We start from the raw sequence: 18,528 nt of genomic DNA, 5'->3' as shown, positions 1-18,528 counted from the left end.
TGCAACGTGAACAGACTCGTGATGTCATAAAAACCTGGATGCCAGAAGAAGATTGAAGTACATGTATTTAAGAGGCATCTTGTAAAAGAGATGGGGTTTAGACAAGCACAGGAAGTACAGATGTACTGGCAGAACAGGTTTTTCAGAAAATAAGACATCCTGTTGTTCTGCAAACTTAATGTTTTGTTGTTAGCAAAATCAGTGAGCCAGTAGGTGAAAAGGATCTTTTTCCTAAGAGATTTGGTGAAGAGCCAAAGGCAGTATGCTGAATTATACAAAATATCTTAGTTTTTTTTTCTGATATTTGCAACTGCTGTTTTCATATAATCTTCAGTGTTCTTGCAGGGATGACAGGGAATTTAGTGTTCATAGCTTTAATCTTGCCTAATCAGCTGAGACCCAGACTGAACATGCATGTATTTGGTTTTGTGGAGAGAGAAAGTGTTTCAGAGTACTGGAAAAAGACAACCTTGTCCTTGAGCATGCAGACTTGCATAGGGTTGAGGGATCCTAGAGTATATGCTTGGATGGGCATACCAAAAACATTTTGGGCTGAACCTTAGACCATGTAGACTGTAGTCCTGTCCTCACTGATGTCCTGATATTCTCCATGTGCAGAGCACAGGAAAAGCACTGGTGAATTTGTATGGCTAACATACACAGCTGTGGCAGTGCATGTAGCATCTTTTAGACTCCTGACACAAGTCTGTATTCCACCCAAGATCTAAATAATAGTATTAAAACCCAAGAAAGACATTTTGGTTGTGTGAGAGGCAGAGGTTAAGTTATAGCTTACCACTGGTGGAGCGGTAAGCTCCTATCTTGTTTTTCAGTCTGGGATGCATGCAGACTTGACTTGCAGTTGAAGGAGCTAAGTATTGTCATTGACAGAACAGTAATCTGTCTGTCTTGATTATATCCGATACCTACTAGGATTCAAGAAAGAAGGAAGGGTAATTTTAGTCATCCTGGAAAGGAAGACCAGGCTATTGACTAAGCTTGTATTTTCCATGGGAAAACATGTCTGTACGAGCAGAAACATAGCCTCCAAAGTTTTGTCTTTTTTCTTCTTTCCCTGTTCCTTGAGACACACATATCCATTTCTACTGTGCCTTTTGCACCACTGATTTTAATCTATACAGTATCAATAGTTGTGAGGCTACCACATACTGCAGTGATCTGCTGTGGGAGAGGAGGGTTTAAATCAAGCCTTCCTCAGGCCAGGGGCTTTACATTCACTAGGGTGTGCATCTTTGGAAGTAGCTCACACCTGGTGCTCATCCACACAAATCCGGTTAGGGGAGCGGGAGCTAAAGATGAGCTATAGACAATCTGAACGCAAGCTTACATCTGTCAGTGCCTGTCTTGCACCATTGGACTGGGATGAATTAACCCACTGTGTTTAACACCAGGAGAGGCTGTTGGCTTTCTCCCCACAACTTGGGGCAGTCTGTATGTCTGTCTTAGGTGGGGAGCAGGTTCCCTGTTGGTTTTGGGGTATGTCAATGCTTGTGCAGTTCCTCAAACGCCTTTGGTAAAGATGGGTTTAGTGAGAGCAGGTCTTGGCAGTTAGCACCTCGCAGGTCCAGAGGGTTGATTGTGTTTATGTTTTTCTTCCTTTAATTAAATCCTGGGCACAAGCCGAAGTGATCCAGTGACACAGAGGCCCAGCTTTGATCCATCCAGGGCCCCAGTCCCGTCTTTCAGAGCATACTCGGTGCAAATGAAAACAAGCTACTAGAGTTGCAGCCAAGTTATATTAGAGTGGCTTGCAGCAGTCAGCTGGGATTTAATAGGCTGCTTCTTTAGGAAGGCAATAAAGAGAACATTGTCTAGGTTAAAAATCACATATGAAAATATTTTTCTGCGTAACCAAGGAAATTACGCTTTATTAAAATAAAATACAGCTTACATCAAGGAAAGGGAAAAAATAAGCATTGATGCAGTCTTTGTGATTCCCCTTTTCCTTGGTAACTGTCTCTATTTTGTTTAATCTTGATTGCAGCAAAACAATAACATACATGTACATGTGAATTTAAAAACATTAGTGTGTTTGTGATTTACGGTGTTACTTAGGTGTTATTGTGACCTGCTGCAGTATAGGGCCTCATTGTGTTAGACCCAGGGCAGGTGCATGCAAGGGTACTGCATTATTAACTGCCTAATTAAACAAATCGCACAAAAGAATGGGTGAGCTCTCTGCTGGTTTAACGCTTCTGATGTTGTAAGGGAATTTTCTATTTGTAGGTACAGTCCTAAGATACCTCCCCCTCCTTATCCCTTGCCTCAGATTCTGAAAGCATAGATCAGCTATTTGTCTCTGCACAGTAGCTGGCAGCCTTTGGAAATGCATTGATATTTTCAAGATAAGGTGAGACAGCTGTTGTGCCGATGGTGTGTGAAGGGTGTTCTCCCACATTTCTGCCGTGGTGTTTTATTTCAGTTCGAAGCGTGCATCAGGTGAGTCCTTCATGATGTGCCTTGAGTCTTAGTGCTTTCTGGGGTGAGAAATCACAGATTCTGTGGCCTTTGCAATGTGACCTGGTACTGACTCAGTGCCTCCACTCTGGTCCTTTGAAACCCCAAGGTGGAGTGGCTGAAGAATGAAGAGGTGATTGATCCCGTGGAAGACCGAAATTTTTACATCACCATTGATCACAACCTGATCATCAAGCAAGCCCGGCTTTCTGACACAGCCAATTACACTTGCGTTGCCAAAAACATTGTGGCCAAAAGGAAAAGCACCACAGCGACTGTGATTGTCTATGGTAAGTGATACCTCATCTCACTGCACATGGATGGACGTGCACTCAGAGTCAGAGGTGGGGAAGGAAGGGGATGCAGAATGCCTGTGTGCAGCTCCTACTGTGGTCAGTTTTCAGCCTGTGCTGCCTGTTGACTTGCACCCACATGCAGGGACTGCAGTCAGGGTTTATTACTGAAAGCATGCAGAAGTGCCTAATGGTTTGGCTTATTGGTGACAGACAGTGGCATTAAAAAAGGAACAGACATCTACACAAACAACCAGTGCCTCACTGAAGAGAAGGCACTTGTTCCCCTTGCCACAACACAACACATATTGGATGGATGCAACAAGGAGCCATTAGGGCAGTTCCTCCAGCATGAGCATCCAAGGCATTGCTTTCTGCCAACGCATTAACACATTTCTTGTTCTTAATGATGCTTTTCATATGTAGGAGTAAAACTGAAGGAATTTTGCCCCTGCATCAGAGTACGTTTTGGTACTAGACACCAAAAATAAGTTTAGTTAATGAGATATAAATAGATGGAAGATTCTGGTGAGCTCTGACACTCTTACCAACATTTGGAAGCACAAAATAGCAAAGCAGTCTGAGACTGCAGCTTATAAACTGCAGTCAACACAACTTAGCTTAAAATAACCATCATGGGAATAGAAAGCATGGGATAACATTATTCTGTGTCTGCATCCATGGTCATGGTATAATACTGAGGCTGACCATGCTTTGGCTGTGGAGGGGCTGGATGAGATGCCCTTCTGGGGACTCTTCCAGCCTATGTTTCACTGCAGCTCTGCCCCACTAGTCCACCAGACTTTGCCCCTGCAGAGTTACTGCCCTGATGCATCCCAGGCAGGGGTATCCACCAAAACAAAACCCTGCTCCAATGGTGTGCCAGCTGACTGTCCTGGTGTTCTTTACAATCAGCTTAATTATAGGATAGACAAGTAGGAAAAAAAATCCCTATGATTATCCCTAATATTCATTTCATATTCAGGGTAGCAGTTAGATTTAATTGTAAGCAGTTGCTTCCCTGAAGTTACAATGAGGGCCTTTTAGCTCAGTTTTTATAGAAAACTGACTGAATTGAGTTGATTAGCAGTGTTTGTGATATTGAGGGGTGGACCATGCAAGAGCGCTGTGTTTTGTAACTGCAATGAATGCAGAAGATGTAGGCAACTCTTCCTCATACATATACAGCATGTTTTTCAACAGTGCTGTCAAGAGACATATACAGGAGTGCAGCCATATTTATGGGTTTTGCTACCAGAGGTGCCTAAGGGGTGTGTCATATCACAAACATTTGGGTTTAGGGAAAGCTGTTAGTATGTTATCCATACCCTGACAATGACATTATTACATAGAGCAGCACAGCTCCTTCTTCATCCATCTATCCCAGAAACTGAGGCAGATGAAAAAAGAGAGTCAGCACGAATGTATTCCCAGATACATATCTTCCCAAAGAGATGCATATCTTCCAAAAGTCCAATAATGAAAATGCCTTTAGTGTGAGATCATTCTGATTAGCTTAAATATCTGTTATGGAAGTGCTGCCACATTCACATGCAGCAGCTAGGTCCACAGAGGGGTGAGTGAAGTTGTCCTTGCATCCTGAAATTCCCTTTTGGAAAGAAAGGAAAGAAAATTATCTATTTCTAATCAAAGCACAGGGGTCTTTCAGCATGCATAGATGATGGGTACATCCAAGAACAATCTGGAGTGCAGATTATCTCCATTTGGAAAATGGTGCAGCTTTCAGAGCACAGGTTTCTGGCTAGCAGAGCTGTGAGTGTTCTCTGAACCTGCAGGTATTTTGGCTGTACACATGCTACCAGGTGCTTAATGCTTGGTCAGTTTGGTTTTCAGAAGGCAGGTCACCCACCAGCCCTAGTAGTCATGAAATGGTGTTTGTTTTTCATTCAGCATCAGCATTTCTTCAACTGTACAATGACTTCTGGCATGTTGTACATTTGATACACTGGAGACGTGTTTGTGTCACTTCAGGGCTGCTTCTCATGCTCTTCCTAGCCATCACTTGTGACTGCTGTTGGAGGCAGCATGACACAGAGCCAGAGATACCTTTGGGCTGACAGGATGGCTTTCTTATGCGGTCATACTCTTTCTGTCTTGCTTTTCAGTCAACGGAGGCTGGTCTACCTGGACTGAGTGGTCAGTGTGTAACAGCCGATGTGGGAGGGGCTTTCAGAAGCGCACAAGGACCTGCACCAATCCTGCCCCACTCAACGGTGGTGCCTTCTGCGAGGGACAAAGTGTTCAGAAAATAGCTTGCACCACTCTCTGCCCAGGTTCAGTATGAAGAGTACACAGCCTAGATGATTAGTTTGCCTGTCACCAGTCATTTGAGGAGAACACTCAGTTACAAAAGCCTCCTTCTTTTTATTAATAAATCCAACATTTCAGTGATCGAATATGAAAATGTATTATGTAAGTAGATAAAATAGGAAGCACATTAGATCAAGCAGCAAGGGATTCAGCCCTGCTTTTGCACGCAGCTTGCACTGGTGTCTCAGCCCTGGCAATTCAGGGGATTTGGGGAACATGCAGAGCTTCAAATTGTAGGAGATAAAGGTTGAAGGCTCTGGAAGAGGACTGGAATTTGAATATAGAAAGCAACTGTGGTGTAAATATATTTGCAATGTCCAGTTCAGCTGTCAGAGCAAGTGAAGCATCTGGGGCATGGATGTTAAAATTGAGGCACATGCTTGCCTGAGTTCAAAGGAGAAAGTTTTTATACTGGAAATAGATGTGTATTCATACCTTTAAAAGGCATTTAAATTTCTGAAAAAAATGTGAAATTGCTTCAGGACATGCAAGGTACTTGTTAGCTCTTCTGTGACAAAGTTCTGCCATCTGTCCTATTGTCCAGTGCTTTCCTACCTCTTCAGTCCCACTCAGATCAACGGCAGTAAGGTAGTCTTCAGCTTGTGAAGCTTAGCCATCCAACTCTGGGTCTTAGTGGTGGGCGGAACTTGAAGAGCTGAAATTTAATCTCTGTTCACTCTTCCAAGTGACAGACTAGAACAATTTCATAGATTATTCTTCAGATGTTCAGTTTCATGCTTTTTTAAATCATTTATGGGATTTTAAAAGGCACTAAACACATTCCTGATTTGGCTCATGTGAAATAGATCAGTGCCTCTAGGTATTTCCCTTAATAGAAAATATTAAACATTACGTATCTTCTTACTAAAGAAGGATTTCTGGCTAAGTTTAACTTTAGCCTCTGTGGTGAGAAATGCAAAAAAAAAGTTAAAATCAGAGATTCTCAGCTTGTTGCATATTTTCTTACACACTTCGAGCACAGATAAACTGCTGACAAGTTTATAAAAAAGGGAGGAAAGAGCAGAAATGAGGCTGGGACAGAGAGAAAGGAGAGAGAGAGTGAACTTGCATTTGTGGGCCAGAAACAGAACTTTAAGAAGAGCAGACTGACTCTTTTTAAGAAGAGCAAACTGGTGATACTTCTGCCTTGCAGGGAATGGCCAGTGGTTACAGGCTTGCTTGTGCTGACACATGCATTGTTCATGCTTGGTCTCACTTTATGTACCACCTAACAAGTCATGTCACTTCCTTGTTGCAGTGGATGGCAAGTGGACGTCGTGGAGCAAGTGGTCCACCTGTGGCACAGAATGCACCCACTGGCGCCGGAGGGAGTGCACGGCCCCAGCACCCAAGAACGGAGGGAAGGACTGCGAGGGGCTGGTACTACAGTCCAAGAACTGCACCAATGGGCTCTGCATGCAGGGTAAGTGCTGCTGTGATGCCTCTGGTGTCTGGGGTGTATGTGGCCACAGAAAAACCCTGCAACAGCCACAGGACAGCATCAGTGACCTAAAGTCACAGAACCATTTGTAGAATGGAGAAATGAGTTAATCCAGTTCTCACCAGGCTGGACACCCCATTCTTCTTCCTTGAAGATGAACATAACGCTCTCTGAGATTATGGTGTTGAGCCATGAAGAATTAGAAAGGCTCGTAATAGAGTCCTCACCCCCCTGCCCTCCCCATCAAACATCCCTCCTCTCTAATACTAGCTCAGCATCTGTCCAGGGAAGATTGGCAGTGAATCTTACAGCAATGCAAATGAAAAGTAAAGGCTGTAGGGCAAAGCCAGCATTTTTAAAAGAGTAAACATGGCAAAGCAGATTAGCGTGTGGCTTCTTCCTGTCAGGAATGGTGGTTGCATGTATTTCTACAGGTAATAGTTATGCCCCTTATTGAATTTCAGGTGCCCTGTAGTAGAAAGAGGTACCCTGTACCTGTGCAGTGCCTATGCAAACTTTATATATACTTATGAGCATGCTGGAGCCTCATGGAGATCATCTCTAGCACTGAAATCTATTCTGCCTGCCCCTGTTCATGCCGTGGTCCTGTTTTTGTGGCTAATAAGAGTGAGAAGTAAAGCAAAGCAGGCTTCAGCGGGATTCTGACATATGCTGATGAATAATTAGTCTTCTCTGCACCCCATCCCTTCTCAAAAATGAGGTCTTCTGTGTTCTGCTGGTGCATTGAATCTTCCTTTCACATTTTGTTGGCACAATAACCTGGGTCAAATTCCTCATATAAACCTCTCCACTGTTGCTACATCCTGCCTCTCAGCAGTACTTCTCTGACGAGCCTCAGCTCTCTGTTGCCCCAGGAGTTGTGGCTGAAACTATTGGGTATCTCTTTGTCCTGATCATAAAATTCTTTGAGCTCTCTCATGAAAAAGTAGTCAGGAATTTTTATTCTCTGATGAAAGTTAGTTTTGACTGAAATATTCACAATGACAAAAAAGCAACACTATCAGTTAATAAATGGGTCTGCTTCTTGAATTAGTGCCATGTAGGTGGCTACTGTGCTGGCAGCAATCTCTGAGCTACACTATGGCACAGACCATGGTCTTTTCTCCGATGTATTTACAAAATGGGCTTCTTCAGTGTGGCTCACACAAACACTTTCATTACATCAAAAACTCTTAGTCAATGTCAGGAGCCTATAAAGCTATAATTCCTCGAAGCATTTGTTTTTGTGGGGAGCACAGAAAGGTGAGATTCAGAGCTCTACTCTTTTTCTTTTCTAAAGATAGGAAAAAAATTAACCCACATCTTAGTGCATAACACCTTGGTGACTTTTTTCATGGGGAAGCTAACGCACCCCTAACTCCCGCAGTGTGAATAAGTCATTATGGTAAATTAGGAAGAAAAGATACATTTCCTCATCAGAAGAGCTCTTCACTATCAGATTATATTTAGACAGGTGTATGTCATCTTTGTGTATGTGCATAAGGAGAGCCATTTAAGCAGAAATCTTGTGGAAAAGTAGATATAATGGTACGATAGAATAAAAGCCCTGTAGGGATCTATCTCATTTATCTGTCGATGGTATATTGCATTTTATTTGTGAAAGTGGATGCTGAGTATAAAGCAGAGGTCTTTAGCAGGAGAGAGGATGAGGCTGTTGTGAATCCTATTCTGCTTCATATATATGTATATATAAAATGCTAATAAAAATATACAGTCACATATTGACCTCCTTGGCTCCAGGGGCTGTGATAATCCTTCAGTGCTGGAATTTAATGGCAGTGTTTTAATGGTGTCTTTATACTTGTGGGGTTTCATATACCTGCTCCCTGATCCATCACTGCTAAGAAGATTGATTTGCTGTACTTGGTGGCAGTGTGCCTGCTGCTCGCTTTATTCCTCCCTTTTTCTTTAATTCCCCTTCTCAGTTTATGCAAAACCAGTCCGAACACTTACATTTTTGCCAATGTGGATCTAGAGTCACAGAAAATCTCCTGCTAGAATCTGCTGAGCTAGAAAGAAACACAGGACTTCTTTCATTCCTAAAACACCATGCCTCTTTCCACATTATTTGAGGCTGGTGGGGACCAGCTTAGAACTGGCATTTCTCCTAGCCTAGAGACCTTTGGATCCACAGCAGAATTTTTCCAGTGCCTTTATGCCAGTGGGTCTGGTATGGCACAGGTGGCATGGAGGGAGCTGCAGCCACCTTTCCTCTGTAGCCATAGCCCTCTGGGAGCTGCATTGGCCAGCTGCTTACCTGCGCCATAGCCAGATCCTGCTCCTAGGTGCCCTAGTGCTTCTTCCTTAGTGTCAGTCTCTAGTGAGAGCTTGAAGGTTGACTTCAGCACCATGGGTGTAGTTGAGGTTAAAGAATTAGGAGACAGACCTACTTGGACAAGGAGTCACTAGGCTGTGCCTTTAACAAAAACTCACTTGTAAATACATATCTCTGTATAGCTGTACATAAAAAATATCCTGGAAAATGTTGGATTGAATGAGTCTAATTTACAAGCCCTTTCTCTTCCAGTCTATTATTCACTTCAGTAGCATCAGCTGGATAAATCAATACGCTCTTTCATCAGACTGCGCTGCTCCAGCAAAGAGTAGCAGTCTGCACCACTATCGATTTCTGTGGGGATAAAAACTGTGGAGCTTTCTCCATCCCTTGTAATTACAGTATTTTACACCCAAAGCTGTAGTTTGTGCTTACCACTAACTGGCATTTCTCGTGCAACTCTGCTGTCGCATTTATTCAGACTAATGATCTTGCTAGTACACACATACACTCCCTTATCCAGTAGTTAATATTTTTCTGTTAACATTAAAGGATGAGCAGTCATTAAACTAGAGAGCCTGCAGAGAGACAGCAGGCTGAATTGAGGAGAAAAAGCAGCTGTAGTGAAGATTCAGGACTGTTGTTGCTATTTTAAGTTTCCAAATACACAATCTTGTCCAGCAGATCCCATTATAACAATTCTGTAATTCCCATAATAGCATTAATATGATCTTCTGGAACAAAAATGTAAGTTTAAGAAGAATTGGCTGGTTACCACCCACACTTGTTGCATTATTGCCTCCATAGTTGCATTATTTCCCATTTGAAGTATGAGTACTGAGTGGTAAATACTTCAGAGCAAGGAACAACGCTTTTAAAGGCAGGCACTGCATCTCACAGGGGATTACTATAAATTGAAACACTGCAATTAGCCCCCCACTCATCCTGCCTAATGAATTTGGTGGGTGTTCTGTGTGGGGACCAAAAAGGCAAAGCACTCCACTTTGCTGGCTCAAACTTCAGCACAAGTAGTTCCCTTAACTAGATCAGAAATAATGTTCAAAGCAACATACAAAGGGAAGTGTTTGTTTTGCTGGGGCCAGTCTGGAATGACTGTGAGATCATGTGTGTGGTACCAAACACATGCTAAACTCTCTGGTGGGCCAAATTCTGGTTTGCATTGTGTGTAAAATGGTGCTGGTAATGCAGAAGAGGTTGACAATCTGTGAAGAGAGTTAGCTGTGTTGCATAGTTACACTGAAGGCTTATTACATGAGTTGTGATGTGCAGCTGTCAAGCTCAGAGCACGTCACCTGTGTCCTTTCAGTTGAGGATCTGCAGTGACAGTGTTCAGTTGATATTGTCCCTGTCCTGAATAAATAAGTACCTAAAGTGTGTAGGCATGAGGCTGGTGCCTGTGCATGCTGGTAAAGCTGCTGATCTTTTCTGAAATCCTGTCAGGGTCAGCACTAACACTGTCAGAAGGAGACAACTAGTGCCCCTTCTTCAGCTCAATCTTGGCTTTAGTAGATCATTGTGATAAAGTGATAAATGCTCCATCCCTGGCAGTGTTAAAGGCCAGGTTGAATCGAATCTTGGGTGACATGGTCTAGTGTGAGGTCTCCCTGCCCAAGGCAGCAGGGCTGGAACTAGATGATCTTAAGGTCCTTTCCAACCCTAACTGTTCATGATTCTATGATTGTGGCTTTTCATAAAAGGCTGTCTAAGTTGTGTTTTCATTTTTTTCCAAAACAAAGGGTTAGCTATCTTACAATGGTAAGGTAGTAGTGAAGTGTGTGTTGTCACTTGAGGACTGTGGATTATATAGTTACATAAAGGGTACTGTTGCTCTGAGTAGTAAAACCTGTTTACTTTATACAGTCTCACAATATGGAATAGAAAGCCAATAGGTCCAAAATCAGATTTCCGCTTGTGAATCATTGCCAAGCGTCATCACATCCAGCATGGACTTTTCCTTTCTTGCTTTGGATTTAAATAAATGTGAAAAAACTGAGACATGCTACTCTCACTTAAAGGTTCAAAACATCTTTGCCCATTGTTAGAGACAGCACTCTGGGCTCACTCTGGGGTCACTTTGGTTCTCTCCCTGCACATAGCTTAACTCCTTGAACATTCAAATAGAAGATACACCACTTGAGGAAAAGGCACCTATGCTATGGTGAAGTTGTTATTATCAGACTAGTAATTCAATTCCTTATTAAAAAATAAAAAAATAAAAAAGGCTGTCTTCTAATCAAGAGTGAGTTGACGTGAAATGATGGCAGCAAATTATGTTTTCTGAGCACTTTGAAATCCTCATCTGAAAGGCAGTATGATGTTCGTAAGTTCCCCATTTACAATGATAGTGCCTAAGCAAGTGAAAAAGATGCTGTTTGTCCTGTTTGTGCATGAAATGGTTAACTGCTGCCCTTTTCCAGTCTCATGCCTGTTTATACACAGGTCTTGAGTAGAAAGTAAGCTTAACCTGATACTAGCATCTGTCTTCCTTCCCAAAACATACGTATTCTGCACATGCCCTACTTGTTTAATGTGACATGCCAGAAACTCTGATGGAATAAGCATTTGTTTCCTTTTTTGGCCTGTTTTGAAAGCAGGTATTCAGGAAAGAATTACAGGGCAGAGCAGTTTGATGAGGACCCCTGTTCCTCCAGAGCAGATTAGTGTGCAAAGAGCAGGGGAATGTTTCCAGACTCCAGGAGGTAAGCAAAGCTCTCTCAAGGGAGACTGCAACAGAAGCCTGTGTGTGCAAAGGAATTAAATACAACCTTTTATTAAGACCATGTGGGTCAGTCGAGAACTTCTAATACATTCAGTCTGTCGGCACGATGATAATGCCACCTGGCCTGTTTTGCTGAGTCATTGCAGGGAGTGGCTCCTTCACTTGAAGAAAGTACCTCATTTGTTCCTAAAGGAAGTTTGCTGTAATTCTATTACTTCATATGAGAGATGTGTTACTCTGTTTTCAACCCAACTACTAGATAATGGTGTAGCAGCTAGGGGAGTTTGTGCACACATCTCAGAGTAATAACTCATCTTTATTTTTATCGTAGTGACATGAGAAATCCCCAGCTGAGGAGTGTCCACGCTCTGATGGGGCCTCTGCAACTGAGAGCTCTTGTCTAGAAAGCCTACTGCTAGAAGCAGATAAAGCATTCAGAGAAAATAGAAGTACAGATCCACAAGCAGAACCCAGGACACTGAAACTGCTGTGTTTTGCCCCAGTCAGTTCAGAAAGAGCCACCTCCACATTAATTCTAATGAGAGACAAGTACTTCAGGATCTCTAGGCTGTTTTCAAAAATTACAGAATATCATAGCCTGCAGAAAGGAGAAAAACCCCAACCTTGGCCATGTATAATTTCTATTCCTCTTAACTCCCTTGTGTTTTTCTTTTATTCTTTCCTTATTTCTCTGTACATTAAAAACCCCGAAGAATTACTTGGATAGATGAAAGGAAAACTGAAATCTTATAATAAAGGCTAACTGATACATTAACTTCATTGTAAGAAAAAAAAAAAAAATCAAACCCAAAACCCCAAACAATATACAGTAAAAATAATGTGTTTATATTTTCCTTATGATGTACAAAGGTGGTTATATTTCGTGACTTTTGCTTTCCTGTCAGGGTGTCAGGCAAAACAGGTTACATGAGCAGCCCAAGGCTCATCAGGCAGTCAAGTGACAGGTTCAAGAGCAAAACTCAACACTCTCTATTTCTAAATCTGTGTTCTACCCAAAAGACTAACAAAAATATATCCAGCACCCTTAAATTAAAAAAAATCATGTTGAGGAAGGAAGTTTCTATAGTCTGAGCAAAGAGCATTGAGCTCATCAGGTTATTCTGGAGTCCCTGGGGCTTTTGAGGTTATCAGCTGGGGAATTCAAGTTACTTACCTGTGAGCTTACAGACGTACCAAAGGTTTTGTTACCTGTCATTGAACATCCATATAGAGAACTTATGCTTTCCATGAGACTTTTTTTCCAGCATTTCTAACAGTTCCAATCCCTTCTCCTAGTTCCTCTTTCAGCTTGTCCCTTTGCTTATCTAGCTGTTTGCCATGTGTTCACTCTTCTGTGCTGCCCCATGTTGTTTCTTCAGCCCTCTCTATGGCCTCTGTGCTCTTATCACACTATAACTGCAAAACAGGACAAACCCCAGGAAGACAGCCTAATATTCAATCATTGCAAACATGGAACTTGCAGATATACAGTCTAGCAAATTGTAATGCTAGATATGTATTTGCTTTTGCTGCCAAACATGCATAGCAAACCCAGAGTTAAACTTCTGTGCTTCCAAGATACTAAAGACTGATGTAAGATTTAACCAAAAGGTCAAAGTCCCTACCTGTAAAAGATAGCATAATGTCAAAATTGCCTATTCTAATCCACATCAAATTTTAGCAACAAGTTATCCTACTCTTCCATCTTCCCCTACCCCTATATAGATGACATGCATGTTTAAACTCAAACAAGACCTTTCTCACAATGTTAACAAAATGTCAGGTATGTAATTTGAGATGAAAACATAGTTGCAACCTTAATTATAGAATATCATAAGCTCAAGTTCAAGAACAGAACAAGAAAGACTCCCCATTTAACCTACCCTGTTATGAGATATCTGAGATAATACCCAAGTAAATAATCAATCACAAAACCTCAAGCTCTTTGTTTATTAGTCCACCCTGAGCATGCAGATAATTAGTCCTTTGGAAGGAAAATAAATTACTGTGCATCATCTCTGAAATGCCCTGTATCATATCTGCCCTTCAGCATCATTACTGCAGACATGAAGGTCTTTCGTTATAATAGTAAATAGATAGGCACATTCTCCCTGAGATTTTTTGCAGCTCCAGGGAATCTGTTTGTTGTTCTTTTTAAAACTTTTAACCACACAAATACAGTATAAAGTGTCACATCTTCATGTTTAGGTGCTCGAGTTCCTGGGAAATAGCAGAGGAAAGAAGCAATTAACAGCAGTTAAGATTCAAAGGTTATTGTTAATATTTCTCCTGGGGTAAATCCGCATTTGCAACATGTTAAGTGAACATGAAGCCTTAGCACTAAGCTGTCAGAATATGGGGCTTACTCTAAGGTTGCTCTTTTACTGTTAACTCTGCCCCCTTGTAGAAAAGGAAAGTACTGGACGGTTGTGCAGTCATAGTCTCTGGACAGTGGAACCTGAACAGGGCTATTTAAAAGTCCTGAATGTCAAATTAAGTCTCTTGAATTTCTTCTCCTATCCTGAGAATATGTGACTGCTTGTCCATCATAGGGACTAGACTGGAATCTACAGCATTGCAATGAATCTGAATTAACATTTGGAAAGCCCTCGAAAGTGTTTTTTGAAAGGGTCTTTTGAAATCGTTGATTTCAAAACTGTATTTATCATCTAGGGTTTCCTTTAAGATAATGAAGAAACTCGGCAAGCTGTTGATAGCTGTAGGATTGCTGAGAAGTAATGGTGAACTGGGTAAGTCAGAGGAGGCAGAAGATGGAAGCAGAACTGGTAATGCAAGATCCCTGCTCCAACAGCACTGCAAACACTGTAGGGGCATGTGCCTTTTTTCTTCTTTGTCTCTAAAATGCCTCTTTGTAATGGAATTCAGAATTTAGAATTACTGGATATCTCTTCCTAGGAGTGCAGAGTTTTACACATCTGAAATAGGGCTGACTTTGAATTGAGAATGGCATTTTACAGGAAAAAGAAGAAAAGCTGAATTTCAAGAGCCTGGAGTTTGGAAACCGCAATATATACCTTATTTATTTTCCCATTGAGATCTGGTGAACTAAAAAATCAACAAAACCAGACCAAATAAATAAAAAACATTAAGGTTTTTAATCCAAATTTAATCAAACATTTTAAAACAAGGTACGAGACTGAGGCCAAGTATAGGAAATTTCAGCAAAACCCAAAGATTTTAAATAAAATTCTGAGCCACTGGAGCTGGGGAAAAGAGGAAGATAACTTAATAAATGCTGAAAGAAGACCTTATAGCATTTAAGAACTAGTTCCGTCAGATTTTAAGCATCTGCATGTGAGGATTAGTCTGTGTTCATCTGTCCATCCTAGTTTTGTGGTTCACAGCCTTTTGCCAGCAAGAGCTTATTCCTGCTTCAGTGTCAATACAACAATGGATAAAGCCATCAAAGCAGAGAAAGGCAGACAGCAGTTGAATACAGTTTAAGGGCATTGACTGTGGAGCCAAAAGGGGGAAAAGTGCTCTTACAATATATTATGCTTAACCTGTTGAGTTCATTGCAACAGGATGTTATTGAGACCTGGCATGTGGCTAGGCTTTCAACAGGGCCATGTAATTACATGATCTTAGCTCCTTTTGGAACTGCTACTTAGAGGGTAAAGAGCATTTATAGATTAGAAGCAAGTGGTGGCAGATTAAAATGTGATGCATTAAAGAAACAAGCAGTTATGGCATGCTTTATGCAATCTTCACTTTATTAAATGAAAGTGTATGTCTCCAACTCTCACTGACCTTGAAATAGTCTCAAAACATGTATCATTAGCTGTGACCTCAGCAGGTAATGGTATCAAGCAATTTCTTTGCAGGATAACTGTAAATATTTTTGTAAATACCACCCAAACTCTATGAGCCCTCTAAGTGCCTAGAAAGATCACCTTCAACAACTCTACCGTTTCACTTAATTACTGGCTTGGAAGAGGGAAAGAAGCTTGGGAAAATACAAATGGAAAACTGGGAATTCTTTCTCTCTTATGTGATTTTTTTTTTTTGCAAACGTTTTTCAAATATTGAAAGTATTTTGCAGATATTTTCATAATCTGATCAATTCACCTTAAAATTGCTATCCATTAATATAAATTCATTATAACAAGACAAGTAGCAAAATCCCCAAAAGGGGAGCCAGTTACAAAGTGCCTTCTGCATGAATCTGTGACCTAATGTTTTGTATCACAGGGATAAATGTCTTTAAAATAAGCCAGTTAGCAGGCCAAGGCAGTATTCCCATGGCTTTCTAGGTAAAATCAAGCACAGGATTTCAGGATGCTCATAGTCATGATACTGAGTTTCCAGTCTGAACATTGTGTTTGTGTATATGTGCTCATGGATATTCTCAGGGGTAGATTCTCACCCAGAAGAATAGAAGAGCTTAGAAAAGTTGTTTTGATGACATGTTTGGTGGCACTCTCTTTCAATCTCAGTCCCAAGAGGGTCAGTGCCATAATCTCTGCATAATTACCTTTCATAGGTCTAAGATTCTCTATTCCCAAATGTTCCATTTTCCCCAAATTGGCAGAAGGTTCATCTACTTGTCCCAAGGAAAATTGCAGCAGATGAATTCATGCTGTAAAAAGGGTCAGCCTGCCTATTTGTCAGAGCTAACTTCCTAAGGCAGATGATCCCACACATGCAGATATACTGAAGGCCATTCAGCCACACAGACCCGCCGCTATGTCTCCTGTGGCCTCTGGCACAATTGTGTTCCCAGAAGGTCAGAGCAAGACATAAGGGACCAGAATGCTCAGGCTGGACTCCCAGTGTTTGGGGATCATCTGCCTTCACAAACTGCACCAAACTAATTAAATGAGCTTCAAAATCTATTTAGTTAAATGGTCACAATTCCCAAAATCACTGTAAGTGTGACTGATGCTGAAATTGAGTTAAACTAAATTGATAAAAAGCCTACTGAAGTCTTTTCTATATACCAGTGTTGGATTGGTTTATCTTTCCAGTACAATCTGACATGTTCACCTTTCTCCACATTCCCCTGTGGTTTAAATCATTATAAAGGTGCTTAAATTGCTCTTCACATCCTTTAAAGGAAGAGAATAGGCAATGCCTGCGTAATGCACCTTTATAATGATACATTCTGCATTTGTACAAGAGATTTGTGCTAGTGTGATTATGTTAGTCAAAAAAGCCCACCGTTAACACTTAATAGAAGCACTTCCACAGGGACAAAAAATGTATTTACAAGCCTAAATTGGAATATAAAGTAGAATGCATGGAGAAACACCAACTTAATTAAAGCCTTTTTAATGAATGCATTTAGTGTGCAATTACAGTGATACAATTCCTGTAGGTTAACCCAAGCCTCCCATTGATTCCCTACATATCACATAGGGTGAGGTACCTGTAAAATGAGGGAAACAAATACCCACTGTTGGTAGGCCTCTGAGAGCCTCAAACAGGAGGGACTCCGCAAGTGGGAAGTATGATTATTACTATTTTACTCATCCAGCAGTAAGCTTCACAACAAAACATCAAAAGCCCCTTTGAAAAAGTACATTTCCCAACAAGTTGCAGGAAGAAGCTTAAATTACTTTTCTCAAAGCAAGTAGCTCACTGTGCAACCAGCTGCTCCGAGTGGGAGTCAGCAGCCTCAGCAGCCTTCCTTGAGTAAAACCCACCAGCACCTTTCTAAATTCACCCTCGTTAAAATTTTGATGATCCTGTTAGAAGTCCCTCAGGTACTTGCCAAGCGGTGCTGTTCATACAAGGGAGAAAAAAAAAATAAACCCACAAGGAAAAGTCTCTTTTTACTGCAGTTACACTGAACAGAAGAGGGAAATCATTCTTCATTATTTCAGTTACTAATCCCAGCAGGTTTTGCATCATTGCAGGGACTTTTTACAAGGGCATGTAGTGATAGGACAAGAAGGAATAATTTTCAACTGAAAGAGGGTAGATGTATATTAGCTATTACAGATTTCTTTACCTTGAGAGGTGTGAGACCCTGGAGCAGGTTATCCAGAGCTGTGGCTGTCCAGCCCCTTGTAGTTGAAAGGGGCTTTGAGCAACCTGATCTAGCGGAAGGTGGCAGGGGGTTGGAACTAGGTGATCTTTAAGGTTCCTTCCAACCCAAACCAAATGATTCTACAATTAATGCTACCTCCTGCCCAGCCACTACCATCACCCGTAAATCTTGTCCCTCATCAAAGAATTGGCACGCCCATGACTCAAACACAAGGCGTCTCACTCAACAGCCCTTAACCCTTCCACCTTGCCCACGCCTTCCTTTTATGTAAAAAACATGTTTTTCAGGTTGTAAATGTGACCTTGCAGACACTTGTGAAAGCCAAGCAATGTTTGCACAGAAAGAGTTGGCTGGAATTGAGTGCTTGGTTTAGTTCACAGCACACAGAGGAGAATAAAATCAGGCATACTTCACTAAACGTTTGGGTTTGCGAGGCTAATGGAAGTAGTGAGCAGTATCCTTGCCTCTTCCTCTCATTTTAACAGATATGCCTTTGAATACGTATACAAAACCTTTCTGTTGAAGAAATTGGTGACACTCTTACATAGCTGCAAGGATGCTCTCTGAAGCAGTAACAAAATCTATGCAAACTTGTGAGACACAAGTAAATGTTTGCAGCAAACAGGGTCTATGAAGAGGTTTCAATGAGGTAAATTTCTAGTAGAGTATTTGAGGACCACACATGTTTACTTTGCTGAAAAGATTTGAATTTGGAATAGCGTTTTCCTGGGAGGAAAGAATGCTTTCAGTAACATCACAGCTGATCCAGGCAGTGCCATCCTTTGTGCCTGTTGAGTGGCAATTGATAGGTCACTTCAGATGTGACAGGAATAACACACAACTTTGAATGTAAAACTTGCCAGCTGCAATACAACATAAGGAGAGAAGAATAGCCTTCCTAGCTCTGCACAGTGAGGTCAAGCTCCATGGATGATG

The 18,528-nt window shown here is 41.4% G+C and overlaps 1 protein-coding gene across 2 annotated transcripts in view; it reads left to right on the top strand.

The window, feature by feature from the left end:
- UNC5C (unc-5 netrin receptor C) overlaps positions 1-18,528 on the top strand; it is a 251,314-nt gene that overhangs the window by 203,879 nt on the left and 28,907 nt on the right. For both annotated transcript variants that reach the window (XM_061477552.1, XM_061477544.1), the window contains exons 5-7: positions 2,588-2,768; positions 4,898-5,065; positions 6,361-6,525. In XM_061477552.1, the coding sequence (XP_061333536.1) occupies positions 2,588-2,768; positions 4,898-5,065; positions 6,361-6,525 (514 nt within the window). The remainder of the gene's footprint in view (positions 1-2,587; positions 2,769-4,897; positions 5,066-6,360; positions 6,526-18,528) is intronic.

This window comes from Pezoporus flaviventris, unplaced genomic scaffold (assembly GCF_033815535.1).
Source record: "Pezoporus flaviventris isolate CSIRO_AGI_PZ_B2104156 unplaced genomic scaffold, CSIRO_AGI_Pfla_v1 ptg000002l, whole genome shotgun sequence".
NCBI lineage: Eukaryota > Metazoa > Chordata > Aves > Psittaciformes > Psittacidae > Pezoporus > Pezoporus flaviventris.
Note: the sequence above shows the minus strand (reverse complement) of the source record. Positions and strands in the feature narration are given on the sequence as shown.